General features: G+C 39.3%; 1 protein-coding gene across 1 annotated transcript in view; it reads left to right on the top strand.

The window, feature by feature from the left end:
* Window positions 1–3,603, top strand: part of LOC139127709 (vacuole membrane protein 1-like) — a 104,492-nt gene extending 100,889 nt beyond the window's left edge. Inside the window, exons 6-7 of the mRNA XM_070693605.1 lie at window positions 172–411; window positions 3,569–3,603. Coding sequence (XP_070549706.1) covers window positions 172–411; window positions 3,569–3,603 — 275 coding nt within the window. The remainder of the gene's footprint in view (window positions 1–171; window positions 412–3,568) is intronic.
* Window positions 3,604–16,425: the final 12,822 nt, after the last annotated feature.

Here is a 16,425-nt window from a genome sequence, read left to right on the forward strand (position 1 = left end):
TGTTCCATCCTGTCTAGTTCTTCAAGTACAGTGTCAACGACGTATTTAGTTACAGGGAACATAGCAAGTATGGCTGGCCCTCATGGGTCTGCCATCTTGGATTTATTGCATTCTTATACTGCTGGTGTTTGGGGCCGCCTTTGTTTTAGGGCCTCCTATTTCTGCCACCAGGTGTGCGTCTGGGTGTCAGATGGGGGAGGATGGATCGTGGTCCTGTTTATACCATGGCTGGTGGTCTATTACGTTGTCAGCAGGGTTTGGCCCTGGGTTCATGGGAGTCTAAATACCCTCTGGGGTTTATCTCTGATGTTCTTGGCTGGGCCCTGGCCACATCCTTGCGATTGTCTCTACAATCTAGTGTTCCCAGTCATATTACTCCGACTTACCAGGAGCCCCTTGGTATGATAGAAGGTAGGTATCATCCTTATCTGCAAATTCCTCGTGGTGTGAGGCCTATAGCTGCTTTGTCCCCAGAGGTAAGAGTAGCTCTGCTTTGCCTACACGGTCAAAGTTTTCTGTGGCTAGTGAGGATACACGTGATAAATTTCCTTTCAGGAAGCTGTTGGGTGGGTCAGGGAAATTTTACCAGCAGAGGAATGTCCAAGGCGGAAAAAAATTCTACTACACACTCAGTCACCCACAAAGTCGAATTGTGAAAGTTAATACACTCTTGTAAAATGTTAAGGGGAGTTTAATTCCAATTATTCAAGTTGGTGTGACAAATCCTTATGTTCATGAATATATGATAAATAAGGGTTTTATTGTCAGAATAGAATTGATATCCCCTAAAAAATGAAGGGAGTTGCACTGTTTGTACAAAATGCGAAATTTAACACCCTGAATAGCCCAGTCTATCACTATAATATTGTAACAACCGACATTCAAGTCTGGGTCAAGTAAACACGATGCTACTCATGCACTCATCACTACCAAGTTCTGGTAAATTCCCACTTACAGCCTTTTAACACTTTCACTGCGTAATTAATTTTTGGACACCGTGGTGCGAAGCACCAAAGGTGTCCTTTGTCGCCACAATGTCTGTGTGTGTGTCCGTCCGTCCGTCTGTCCGTCTGTCCGTCCGTCCGTAGACAGATTTTGTTCCACTCATAACTTAAGAACCCTTAGGTCCAATGTCATGCAATTTGGTATTTGGTATTATCATGATGAGACTTAGATCTGATTAGATTTTGGTGGGTGTGGCTTATTAATTAATTGCTCATTTGCATATTTTATGACTTTTTTGCCATAGGCTATATCTCAAGAAATATTGAACCAAATTTGATGTGACTGTACACATACTTAATTATTCCCCACGGACGCGTCCGTGGGGACTTATAGGTTTGGTCATGTCCGTGCTTCTGTCTGTGCGTCCATCCGTCTGTCCGTCCGTGCGTCCATCCGTCCGTTCACGCAGATATCTCAGAGACGCCTGGAGCGATTTCGTTCAAACTTGGTACAAGGATAGTACTCTACCTCATACAGGTGCACGTCGATTTGTTTCACAATGCGATCAAATTTGGCCGTGTTAGAGGACTTTTTAGTTTTCACCTCCATAGACTCCTCTATGTATAAGGCAGTCCATAGACTCCCATGTATAAGGCAGTCCATAGACTCCCATGTATAAGGCAGTCCATAGACTCCCTGTATGTCAGCCATAGACTCCCATGTATAAGGCAGTCCATAGACTCCCATGTATAAGGCAGTCCATAGACTCCCATGTATAAGGCCAAGAAAAAGAAAATAAAAATTTAGTTTCTCATCGTATTCATATTGCAAAAAGGATGCAGTGACACAGTTTTTAGTCCCCACAGATAAAGTCCAGGGGCTCATAGATTGGGTCATGTCAGTCCGTTAGTCCATCCATGTGAGTCCATCCGTTCACGCAGATATCTCAGAAACTTTGACAAAATGTCACGTGACCTTGGTGACCTTTGACCTCGAATATACATATTTGTCCATAACTCAGTAACCACAAGTGCTAAACCTTTCATATATGGTATGATGGGACACCCTATGACGCCACATATTGTACCTCATTAATTATGTGCATATCTAATTTTGAGCAAGCCAATGGAGCTAGAGGTCTGATTTTTGGTATATATGGATAACTTAGCAATACAATTTTTTTTGACAAAATGTCATGTGACCTTGGTGACCTTTGACCTCAAATATACATATTTGTCCATAACTCAGTAATCACTAATGCTACACCCTTCATATTTGGTATGATGGGACACCTTATGATGCCACATATTGTTCCTCATTAATTATGTGCATATCTAATTTTGAGCGAGCCAATAGAGCTAGAGGTCTGATTTTTGGTATGTACGGATAACTTAGCAATGCAATTTTTTTGACAAAATGTCACGTGACCTCAATGACCTTTGACCTCAAATATACATATTTGTGCATAACTCAGTAACCACAAGTGCTACACTCTTCATATTTGGTATGATGGGACACCTTATGACGCCACATATTGTACCTCATTAAGTATGTGCATATCTAATTTTGAGCGAGCCAATAGAGCTAGAGGTCTGATTTTTGGTATATAGGGATAACTTAGCAATACAATTTTTTGAAAAAATGTCACGTGACCTCAAGTGACCTTTGACCTCAAATATACATATTTGTCCAAAACTCAGTAACCACAAGTGCTACACCCTTCATATATGGTATGATGGGACACCTTATGACGCCACATATTGTACCTCATTAATTATGCGCATATCTAATTTTGAGCGAGCCAATAGAAGCTAGAGTTCTGATTTTTGGTATATAGGGGTAACTTAGCAATACAATTTTTTTGACAAAATGTCATGTGACCTCGGTGACCTTTGACCTCAAATATACATATTTGTCCATAACTTAGTAACCACAAGTGCTACACCCTTCATATTTGGTATGATGGGACACCTTATGACGCCACATATTGTACCTCATTAATTATACACATATCTAATTTTGAGCAAGCCAATAGAGCTAGAGGTCTGATTTTTAATCCCTCGGACACCGTCCGGGGGACTTATAGGTTTGGTCATGTCCGTGCGTCCGTGTGTGTGTCCGTGCGTGCGTCCGTCCGTCCGTTCACGCAGATATCTCAGAGACCCCTTAAGCGATTTCATTCAAATTAGTACAAGGATTATCACCTATGCCGTACATATGCACGTCGATCTGTTTTACGATCTGATTCAATATGGCCGTCTGGCAGCCATTTTGTTTCCTGTATTTGATGTTGGTGCGTATGTTCACGCACATTTCTCAGTGATGCTACAAGCGATTCCATTCAAACTTGGTACATAGATTACTCTATATGTTATACATATGCACATTGATTTTTGTTTTGATCTGGTCTAAAATGCCTGCGTGGCGGCCATTTTGTTTCCTATATTTTACGACTGTGCGGGCGTTCACGTAAATTTCTCAGCGATACCGGGCGCGATTGCATTAAAAGTTGATACCTATATTAATCTCTATCACATATATATGCACGCCGATTTTGTAATGATTCGATCATAATGGCTGTGTGACGGCCGTTTTCTTTCCTGTCTTTGATATCCATCCACAGGGTCCCCAGGTATGATCCACAGGGTCCCAGGATGAAATTAATATTAATGCTGTGTCCATGCACAGGGGCTGATGAATGCAGATATCTGAGATATTCCTGTGCCAATTCTTTTTAGTCCCCACTGACACCGTCCGGGGGGACTTATAGGTTTGGTCAGGTCCGTGTGTCCGTGCGTGCATGCGTCCATCCGTCTGTTCACGCAGATATCTCAGAGATGCCTGGAGGGATTTCGTTCAAACTTGGTACAAGGATAGTACCCTACCTCATACAGATGCACGTCGATTTGTTTCACAATGCGATCAAATTTGGCCGCGTTAGAGGACTTTTTAGTTTACACCTCCATAGACTCCCATGTATCCTATAAGGCTGTTCTCCATAGACTCCCATGTACCGGTATACGGCCAAGAAAATAAAATTTAGTTTCTCATCGTATTCATATTGCAAAAAGGATGCAGTGACACAGTTTTTAGTCCTCACAGATAAGTTCAGGGGGCTTATAGATTGGGTCATGTCCATCCGTGAGTCGATCCGTTCACGCAGATATTCTCAGACACTTTGACAAAATGTTACGTGACCTTGGTGACCTTTGACCTCAAATATAAATATTTGTCCATAACTCAGTAACCACAAGTGCTAAACCTTTCATATATAGTATGATGGGACACCGCCACATATTGTACCTCATTAATTATGTGCATATCTAATTTTGAGCGAGCCAATAGAGCTAGAGGTCTGATTTTTGGTATATAGGGATAACTTTAGGATACAATTTGTTGACAAAATGTCACATGACCTCAATGACCTTTGACCTCAAATATACATATTTGTCCATAACTCAGTAACCACAAGTGCTACACTCTTCATATTTGGTATGATGGGACACCTTATGACGCCACATATTGTACCTCATTAATTATGTACATATCTAATTTTGAGCGAGCCAATAGAGCTAGAGGTCTGATTTTGGTATATAGGTATACTATAGGATAGAAATTTTTTGACAAAATTTCATGTGACCTCGATAACCTTTTACCTAAAATACATGTTTATGTCAATAAATAAGTAACCACAAGTGCTATGTCCTTTATATTTAGTAGGATGGGAGACTTATGAAAACACATGGTTAACCTCATTAATTATGCACATATATAATTCTGGGCAAGCCAATAGAGCTAGAGGTCTTGATTTTTGCATATAGGGATTATTAGCAATGCATTTTTTTTTTCAAAATGTCACGACCTTGATGACCTTTGACCTTGATTATACTTATATATGCATAACTCAGTAACCACAAGTTCTTTACGCTTCAATTTTGATAGGATAATAGACCTTAAGATGTCACATCTTGTACCTCATTTATTATGCGCATATGTATTTCTTGGCTGGCCAATACAGCTGGAGGTCTGATCTTTTTTCCCGATTTAGAACCATAACTTAGACATGCCTCTTGTTTCAAATTGGGAACAATGATATAGACCTATGTGTCCATAGATCTGAACGCCACACTCCAGTGATACTTCTTAATGACCACATTTCCCTGCCCCATCAAGACTAATACTCCTATTACAAGTGGGGACTATGTCATTGTCAATGACTTGTTGGTAGATATGGATAACTTAGCAATACAATTTTTTTGACAAAATGTCACGTGACCTCGGTGACCTTTGACCTCAAATATACATATTTGTCCATAACTCAGTAACCACAAGTGCTAAACCCTTCATATTTGGTATGATGGGACACCTTATGACGCCACATATTGTTCCTTATTAATTATGTGCACATATCTATTTTGAGCGAGCCAATAGAGCTAGAGGTCTGATTTTTGGTATGTAGGGATAACTTAGCACTACAATTTTTAGTCCCCACGGACACCGTCCGGGGGGACTTATAGGTTTGGTCATGTCCGTGCGTGCGTCCGTGCGTGCGTCCGTCCGTCCGTCCGTGCGTCCGTCCGTTCACGCAGATATCTCAGAGATGCAAGGAGCGATTTCATTCAAACTTGGTACAAGGATTACTTCATATGTCATACAGATGCACGTCGATTTGTTTTGTGATATGATCCAATATGGCCGCCAGGCGGCCATTTTATTACGATATTTTCATGTACAGAGCCATAACTCAGACATGTTTCAACCGATTTTATTCAAAGTTGGTACAAGGACATTGACCAGTGTCATAGATATGCATGTCGATTTGTTTTGTGATACGATCCAATATGGCCGCCAGGCGGCCATTTTATTACAATTTTTTCATGTACAGAGCCATAACTCAGACATGTTTCAACCAATTTTATTCAAAGTTGGTACAAGGACATTGACCAATGTCATAGATATGCAAGTGTATTTGTTTTGTGATACGATCCAATATGGCCGCCTGGCGGCCATTTTATTACAATTTTTTCATGTACAGAGCCATAACTCAGACATGTTTCAACCAATTTTATTCAAAGTTGGTACAAGGACATTGACCAATGTCATAGATATGCAAGTCTATTTGTTTTGTGATACGATCCAATATGGCCGCCTGGCGGCCATTTTATTATGATTTTTTCATGTACAGAGCCATAACTCTGACATGTTTCAACCGATTTTATTCAAAGTTGGTACAAGGACATTGACCAATGTCATAGATATGCAAGTCTATTTGTTTTGTGATACGATCCAATATGGCCGCCTGGCGGCCATTTTATTACGATTTTTTCATGTACAGAGCCATACCTCTGACATGTTTCAACCGATTTTATTCAAAGTTGGTACAAGGACATTGACCAATGTCATAGATATGCATGTCAATTTGTTTTGTGATCCAGGCGGCCATTTTATTACAATTTTTTCATGTACAGAGCCATAACTCAGAAATGTTTCAACCAATTTTATTCAAAGTTGGTACAAGGACATTGACCAATGTCATAGATATGCATGTCGATTTGTTTTGTGATACGATCCAATATGGCCGCCTGGCGGCCATTTTATTACAATTTTTTCATGTATAGAGCCAAAACTCAGGCATATCTCAACCGATTTTATTCCAAGTTGGTACAAGGACATTGACCTATGTCATACATATGTACGTCTATTTGGTTTGTGATACGATCCAATATGGCCGCTAGGCAGCCATTTTATTACGATGTTTTCATGTACAGAGCCGTAATACTCAGACATGTATCAAGCGAATTTATTCAAAGTTGGTACAAGGAGATTGACTACTGTCATACATATGCATGTCAATTTGTTATGTGATACGATCCAATATGGCTGCCGTGCGGCCATTTTGTTACGATTTTTTCATGTACAGAGCCATAATACTCAGGCATATCTCAAACGATTTTATTCAAAGTTGGTACAAGGACATTAACCTATGTCATACATATGTAGGTCTTTTTTGTATGTAGGTCATTCTTGGCCATTGAGCGCTATCTGTATCAAAGTATTTTTATCACAGACCTAATTAATGAAGAGGACTCTATCCTCTCTGAGGACATGTAATCAAAGTACCCATTAACAAGTGGGGACTGTGTCATCAACGATGACTTGTTTGACAAAGTGTCATGTGACCTTGGTGACCTTTGACCTCAAATATACATATTTGTCCATAACTCAGAACACAAGTGCTACACCTTCACATATGGTATGATGGGACACCTTATGATGCCACATATTGTACCTCATTAATTATTGCATATCTAATTATGTGCATATCTAATATATGATTTTTGGCGTATAGGGATAGACTATAGGATAGAAATTTTTTGACAAAATGTCATGTGACCTCGATAACCTTTTACCTAAAATACACGATTATGTCAATAAATAAGTAAACACAAGTGCTATATCCTTTATATTTAGTAGGATGGGAGACCTTATGACAACACATGCTTTACCTCGTTAATTATGCCCATATATAATTGTGGGCAAGCCAATAGAGCTAGAGGTCTGAATTTTGGCATATATGGATTAATTAGCAATACATGTTTCAGGGTTTTACATGACGCGCATTTCTGCGTCCTTTACGCATAAAACCGGACGCAGGACCCTCAAAAACTAAACCACGCGTCCCTTGGGACGCAGCAATATCTGTTGCTGGTGTACACCTTGCGAAGCTGCTGAACACGTAAAACACATCCCAGTAAACCTTACCGACCCCGTACTTTAACCCTTAAAGTGCCGCGTCGGTTTATAAACCGACACGGCATTCTCGCTCTCAGCGCCACGTCGGTATATAAACCGACAGTGATTGCGTTCTATGCTTATGCCTAACTTAGCTATGCATTGCCGAACTCAGCCAGAAGGAGGGTATTCCTGACCCTTTGAACCCAGTTTAGTACCATATAAGGACTAAAATAATGACATCATGCAGCCTAACAATCGAAAATTCCAGTAATTTATGCGAACTTTCTTCAAAAGAGGTCAGCGGTTTTCATGAATATTTAATCAGGTCTGCAGTTTCACCCGTACGCGGATACGGCCACAGTGCACTGAACGAAACACGTACGTACGTTTTGAAAGCTTTACCATGCCGTAGACACGGAAGACAACTATATTATGCCAAGCTACTGCCCTCTGGGTGATAGAAATGATAGATTTTACAGTTTTTTTGAGAATATTTTATGGAAAAATGACGCGATTTGGTGACCAAATCGATCGCGATAGTGAACTTCGAACGTATCGGCGGCCAAGATGGCGGCACTGTGTGAGCCTAACTCTCGACATGGAACCCGAGGTTAAGGTTTTCGAAGTCCAAAACATGCAAGATTGAGAAATTTGTAAGGATTCGGTTAAATTGAAGTGTATTTTGTGAATTTTCAAGCGTTTGACTGCCAAAAAGCCCCTTTAAACTGTTGATATTTGACCTCCGGCCGTCCTGAAGCGAGACGGCCATAACAGTCGACCCGGTTTGTAAATGAAATGTAGTTGTTCTGAACTGTTGACATTGCGAGACATTTCCTACGTGTTACGCATTTTTTTAACTGAAATAAACCGGACATGAAACTTTTTTCTCGATACTTAGTGGTTTCTTTCCATTTTGTGGCGGATTTTGTGGCGTGCTTGTCAAAAAATGTGATCAAACTTGGCGAACGGATTGACTAGTATGTATGGTAGTACGAGTCCGTGACTCGATAAGCCACAGATAGTTACACACGCGTACGTGAATTAAACTAATGTAAGTTGGGTCAAACACCAAAATTAATCGATAAAAAGGTTAGTGAAATGTGTTTTTGTCTTCAACTCTTCATTATAGTTATACAGGCGGTTCAAACTATACAGAGTCAGTTGAATATGCCCTATAGTTGTAGTGCATGTGTTGCACAATAGTTACCCCTCCATGTACAATATGGAACCTTGTTGTCTCTGTGTATGCAAATTAATACTAATTGAACACAGTGAAGACCATGGCATTGATAAACTATAAAACATTTTTGTGAAATAAATTGGGACCCCCATATTTTGATGTAGGACTCCCATTTTCTAACACCAGGAGTCCCAGGGACTCTCAAAGTTAAAAGTGATGTAAAACCCTGAATGTTTTATTTCAAAATGTCACGTGACCTTGATGACCTTTGACCTTGAATATGCATATATATGCATAACTCAGTGACCACAAGTTCTTTACGCTTCAATTTTGATATGATAATAGACCTTATTTATTTATTTATTTATTTATTCGGAATCCTACGGGATCAAGTCCCATTTACAGGTTCCTCAAAAGCTCAAAAGAAAACGGTTAAAAAACACTGAACAAGACAGCACCAAACAGAAAGTATTTACAAAACTAAAATGAAGTGTAGGACACACACAGACAAAAAACAAAGCAAACAACTCAACAAGAACAGCCATTAAAAAATAACTTGTCTAATGTCAGACTTAAATGAGTCATTAAAATATCAATATTATGATTATTACGAAACAATTCATTAAAATTACTCATACATCTGTTAAGAGGAGAAAATTTAAAAACATTGATACGGCTACGAGGTGGTCTGAATGTGGGACAGGTGCGCAAAAGTTTGCCAGGTGCATTAAAGCATAGCTTTGATAAAACATCTGGTAAATTATAAACTCCAGTTGCACACAATGTGTAAAAACATCATATCAAGATAACAGCGACGTTTCTCCAAAGTTGGTAAGTTGAACAAGGTACAGAGAGCTTCATACTGGTCAGCATGATATGAAATATGTGTTTTGAAACACAAATATTTTATGAATTTACGTTGAACATTTTCAAGTAATTCCATATCTGATTTTTGCCAAGGGTTCCAGACAACAGAACCATGCTCGAGACAGCTCCTTACAAGAGAAGTATAAAGAGATTTAAAAGTTTGAACCGGAGTAAAATTTTGAGAGTTTCGTTTTATAAAACCCAGCATTCTAAAAGATTTATTTACAGTAAAAGAAATATGATCTGAAAAACTTAAGTTTGAGGTTAAAAAAACTTTTTGCTGCCTATTAAGAATGATATTTAAAATACAATAGTCAAAATGAATTAAAGTCCTCTTGTTGGTAAAAGAGATCACAGAACACTTTAAGATGTCACATCTTGTACCTCATTTATTATGCACATATGTATTTCTTGGCTGGCCAATACAGCTAGAGGTCTGATCTTTTTTCCCGATTTAGAACCATAACTTAGACATGCCTCTTGTTTCAAATTGGGAACAATGACATAGACCTATGTGTCCATAGATCTGAACATATACACTCCAGTGATACTTCTTAATGACCTCATTTCCCAGCCCCATCAAGACTAATACTCCTATTACAAGTGGGGACTATGTCATTGTCAATGACTTGTTACCCTATAGCATAACTATGGTAAAAGTTTATTAAGTTTGGTTAATTCCAAAGCACATTCTGAAAGTACTCTTCTGGAATATACAGAATATTATCTCACATAGTGAGTGTCTGAATACTCTTCTGAAGTACTCTTCTGAAAATTTCACATTCTTTGCCACTGCACCATCTCCCTAATACATACTGATGACCCACGGTGTCCACTCAAGTCTCACTTTGATTATATATGCATTCCTGTGCGTAGTTTTCTATTGAAAATATGGCCTTATAAATATTGATTTACATGCATGAGCTATATCTTTGTAATTATCAGAGTATTCGGGACAATTTTTTATTGAGTATTGCAATATGACAGGAGCATCATAAAAATGCACAAAAGGTCATGTGACCACACTAGAAGATCATGTGATCATGGCGGCCCTATTGGATTTTACAAATAAAATTCAAAAAATGTTGCATTTTTTGTTATTTCAATATATAAATGTATTTTTTTCAGCGTAACTTTAAAATACTACTTACGTTTTATTAACTCAAATTCAGTAGGGGGAACACATACTCTAAAACATATTCCACATAAATGAGGTTAATATGCATGTTTATTACAAGTTCATCTTCGAACAACAGGTATCATCTGACATTCAGAAGAGAGAGCTATATTATATATATAAGCTTATATACTGGTAGCTAGTCCGATGTGTAATTGTCATTGATAGATTGATGTCGTACAACATCCACAGGATACCCCATCAACGTTTGTGACGTCGGTCACCGGCCCTTTGTCGCACTTTTCTCTCAGCATGCTCAGCTGGCCTACCTTCTGTCTTTGCTCAACTGGTTCGGGAACATATTCAAGTACAGTATAAGAGTTGTAATTTGAAAATCGACTTCCGCTATCACCGTTGAGTTAGTTTCACGACCAATGACAATTCCACTATTAGTGTCCAGAACATGCTCAAGGGCTTAGTTGGTGTTAAAATGTGCCCGCTTCGCCATTTTTAAATACCCTCTAACAGAAAAACAACAGCCGATCACGCGATCCTTACCAATCACGGCAGAGAAATGACCAAGTATGTTGGCATTTGCTTACAAATTTGGCGCGCATGCTCATTTAGGTTTGACCTCTACCTCGTACGCTACGCTAGGCTTGAGGAAATAGTCAACAAACATGATGTAGATCAAACAAAGCCAACGTATATCGAACGCATATAAACGAGTACGTTCTTGGCACGTTTACACGCCTTCCGCAGTCTGGCCGTTGGCGCAGAATGCGCCCTCCTGCGGTGAAAGTGTTAAAGCATAAACAATTTATTTTATTTTTGAAATAAGCAGTCTCGCAATATCAATTGTGCTTTAAGTGACTGTGAAAGATGACAAACAATCCTATGTACCAGAGTTCTGACCTCAGCGTCGAGAGAAATCAAACATGCATGGCGGTGGCCACTACAGGCATTCGCCTAAATGCAAGCAAATCATCACTGATGCACTCGTTGTATGGCAGTGAAGATTTGCTTGCATCATGGAGGTAGAAAGAAATACTTTCTACATCCATGCTTGCGTTCAGTTGAATGCCTGTGGTCGCCAGACTCTCTCGGTACAGTGCCTATACAATGTACACGGGATGTTCTTGAATTTTTCTGTACCAGAGCAAAACATCGTGGATTCAGCCTTTTTACTTATCAATTACCGATAAATGATGCATCTGAAATCTGACAAGCCCCTGTCTTGGAGGGCAATCAAAAGTAATCAAAGTGATTTCGGATCTCAGAGCTCAAACGGGGTCACCACTGTGGTCCCACTGTGTGCGTCGATAAATCAAACATGGCTGCCGTCACATGCAGCAAATTTGAATCCTACAGAGATTGTTTTCATTTCAATCAAAGCGGAATATTCACCCTGAACGTTAGCAGTGGTTGTTGGTCGAACCACATCAGGAGAAAGGGTCATGTTGTATTTCTTACTGCAGCCAGGAAAGTCACTGCAATTTTTCCATCAACTGTGTCAATAACTCTAGCCGTGGTCCAACGGCAAGCTTCGTCAACTGCCTCGACCATTTCCCCCACAGGTGCGTGGAGTTGCCATGTGCCCCTTCTCTCTGAGTATACTACACGGCAACTCCATGCACCTCTGATTTCCCCCTCTAATAAGTAAGAGTGTCCATACTGATACAATAAAGGTTTCTGGCTAGCAATTCATGTGATTTATCGGAGATATCACAGGATAGGGCACCACAGCTCTTGGAAGTAAAAAACTAGCACACGTTTGCCATTGGTAGCTTGTGCATGAATAAACTGTACATGTGGAAGGAACGTTGCATGCTGTTCTGGTCACATTTGCATATGATCAATACGCGTTACTGAAGTGAAGCGTCCGAAAACAGGAAGCTGAATGAAAATGAATGAAGAACGATATTATGTTTTGCCATATTTCTAAAACTTATTTTAGAGTCTAAATTTAAAACATAGGGCCAAAGTCCCTGAAGCTACTATAGACATGGATACAAAATTAAGTATTTCCTGACTGTATGAATTATCTCACTTAGGTCATCCTAGGGACTTGTAAACCAAATATTAAAGCTGTCTGACCAGCAGTTTTGAAAGAACAAGCAACTCAACAGTTGACAGAGCTCTGCTGTGTTATGTAGAGAAGAACCTTTTGTGACACATGTACTGATGAAGAAGGTGGATATCTTTGATTAACATTGTAAGTGAGTTCTGTTGAATAAGTTGAGACTGTACATACTCAGAGAAAGCATACTGAAGAGACAAATGTTTGAAACTTAAGAAGTTCAAGGTCATCAAAAGCATTATAAGGAATCATGTAACTTTCATTGCACTGTTTACACAGATTGCATAATTGCTATAAATAGCACGAGGAATCTACAGCCCAGCTTTACCATAAAAACCCTATCACTTTGACCACTCTTATAATTGACCACTCTATTTTTTCCTCAAAAAGTAATTTTATTTTATCCTTACCAAGTCAACCATAAATGGAAATTAGAACTTCCTCTATCTCTATCTCTATTGACTATTTTGAGCAATTTCTTTTAGATAACATACAGGCCACAATACATGACGGTTTAGAATATGTCAAAGTTGGGATTCAGGAAAGTTGCCTTTACATGTTTTAATCCTCCAAGATGGTAAGCATTTCACTATGAACTGTCAAAAAAAGTTGAACTTTCTGATAATTCTACACTAAAATTATTTTGGCTTTGATGATTTCCTAATTAATTCAATTATTTAAAATCATATTAATTATTTTTTTCTGGGTGAATTGATAGGGTTTACACAGTACAAGAATTACATACAAGTAAGTCAAATTTTGACCAAAAATGACAAAAAAATTCCTTAAAAATACACATTTGCATATTTCATCACAATTTGAACAAATCTAAGTTGGGTTACACATAGGGACCTGTATACCAAATAACAAAGCTGTCTGACCAGCGGTTATGAAGAAGAAGATTTTTTACCAAAAACACCTTTTTTGGCATTAATTTGCCTATTTTCAACAATATCAAAAAATTAAAAAAATAGTTTCTCAAAATCATATTTTTCATCTACACAACAAATATCAAATCAGTAAGTACTGCGGTTCTCAAGATATTTGAGTGGACGGACGCCTCACAAACGGACATACATACATACATACATACATACATACAGACTGACGACGGACGCCGGACGGATACCCATCCCAACAGCTTCTATAGACTATAGTCTATAGTAGCTAAAAATAAATAACTTGACATTGAAAAATGGGGAGTTCATTTTTTCCCGTCAACATAGTTCATGTGCAAGCATATGTTGTGTGCCCTTGGTATCAGAGTGAGTTGTCACATAGACCCTCAAATTTTTCTTGAGGGTCTATGGTTGTCACAGGCCTGATGTTCCTATCATAGCACCAACTGGATAAGATTAACGTAACAATGGAACATTAACACCTCTGGGGATTATTGATATTGTGGTAATTGTTGGTAGTGATCAGCCAACAGTATCGCTAGTGCATCAGATCATCTTGTAGTTTGTTTATCGAAAACACTGCGGGGTGCGTATGCGGTGTCCCCTAAACAAAACACTATAGCAGAGGCCGTTCATTTTGCGTGAACGATAGTACAATAAAGGATTAACTTCTAATGAGTAAAGTTACATTGCTTTTGCCAGTTTTTGTTGAATTGCTGCGGTAAATTCCATTGACTAGGGAACATGTTGAAGCAACCAAATTGACAGAAAAAGTGCAGGAGAGAAAACGGTAGGTAGTGTCATGGAGATATAATTGCTATTGTTTGACTTCGTTTTGTTGTACAGGCGTTGTCATCATAAATGCTGTCATTACCACTGTCTCACAAAAACTGTAATTTGCGTCCGGCATTGAGGTGAAATCCATATTTTTAACTTTTATTTTTATAAAGTGATCAGTTTACGTCGAGGTTTACAATGTGCATATTTTTTTTCTATATGTTGCACATGAACCTTTTTCACGTTTTACACCCATCTGCCCATCCCGCGATGTGATCTTACCTTGAGCAGGTACTTTGACAATTTTCCATCTACCGACGGTTTCCTTGAGTGAAATTCAAAGTCTCTAAATTTATAATCTCTTTTGAAGAAACCGATTTGTCGACCGTTTTAAAGTAGATGCGTATTCTTAGAGTGACAGTGAGAATAGATAGTTGTGTAAATAACCAAATGGTACTGGTGTGTATTTTATCGGTCATGCACCGATGTAGTTTCTAAAAAGTTACATGTAAAACTTCCAGGCTTCGAGGTTCTGTTATCCGACATGTCGTAGCGTAGTTCTGTGAGAACTACTAGTAATACAGACAAAGTTTGGGTTTCCGGCGGTTTCTGTGTATGAGCTGATTATCAAGTTCAAATTACTGTAAGTGCATGTGGATAGTCTATGCTGCTGGCGCACGGTGTGGCGGGAATCTGTGTCACGTACAAACATTCTTAAACTGTCCGCTATAACCCCTACAGCTGTCATCGACGGCTTTCGTTTTTTGAAGAATATAGTAGACCATAGATAAAGCCAGACCTTTTTTGCTCGGATATATTTCTGAAAACCTTGGCTCAGAGGCAAAGTTGGTGTCGTCTCGTACACCCTGTACGAGTCTCGGCTGTGGCCTTGACATGACACAAGCAGACATACTTCACCAGTTCGTGTACACTCTAAATTAGGAGATGTAAAAAATATATCCCATAAACCCCCATGTGACTACAATAAACCAATCACTGTGCGATAACATGCGGAACACCGCCGCCAACGTTGAGACGTACGTCTGTGGTCTGACACATGCGCATATCGCGACTGCTCAACTCTGCCTATCGAGGAAAACAAAGTTCTTGCCATGGACGGACGAAAGACACTTTCACATGGTCTTCCAGACGTTTTTAGCTGAGGACTCACAATTGATGTAACCATCGGATAGCCAGTCATTTCATGTCTTCGTCCACGGTCCGGACCGTGCTTTGTCGTTCCGGCCGTTGATAATCGACATCGTGTCGTGACCACAAATGAAAAAGAACGCATCAGGGCCACCGCTGGAATACACTACTGTACTAGTCAGGCGACCGGCGATCAACAATGCTTCCCTTTTCAAAACCGCGCACCGTTGCGCACCCACGTGTAGGCAGCATTAGAAAGCTGGTTTTCTGCCCCTTCGAATGATATAAGAATAACTAAGTAAGCTAGAACTACGATCGTAAAACGCCCGCAAAAATGAGTCAACTGTCAATGTTAAAATTGCAGGCAAGTGTAATGGCTATTTGCGTATTTCAATGACTAACTTCAAAATGATGTAACAAGAAAAATCTCGCACGTGCCGCCCTCCAAAGCTGCCATTTAAAAGTGTAGATCATTTTGGAGATATTTTCATCCGAAAGACACCGAATTTCTGTCAACTGGGGTTAAAAAAAACCGCCGAACGTTGCCATTGGCTTGTTCCCGCAAAATCGTACGTTCACTTCCGCATTCACCAATTTAAATATTCATGAAAACTGCCCTTCTGCGATTGCCAATACAAAAGGTCATGACTTCAGCAAATGTCTCCTATTTTAGAGT

This window comes from Ptychodera flava, unplaced genomic scaffold (genome assembly GCF_041260155.1).
Source record: "Ptychodera flava strain L36383 unplaced genomic scaffold, AS_Pfla_20210202 Scaffold_35__1_contigs__length_1935909_pilon, whole genome shotgun sequence".
Classification (NCBI taxonomy): Eukaryota; Metazoa; Hemichordata; class Enteropneusta; family Ptychoderidae; genus Ptychodera; species Ptychodera flava.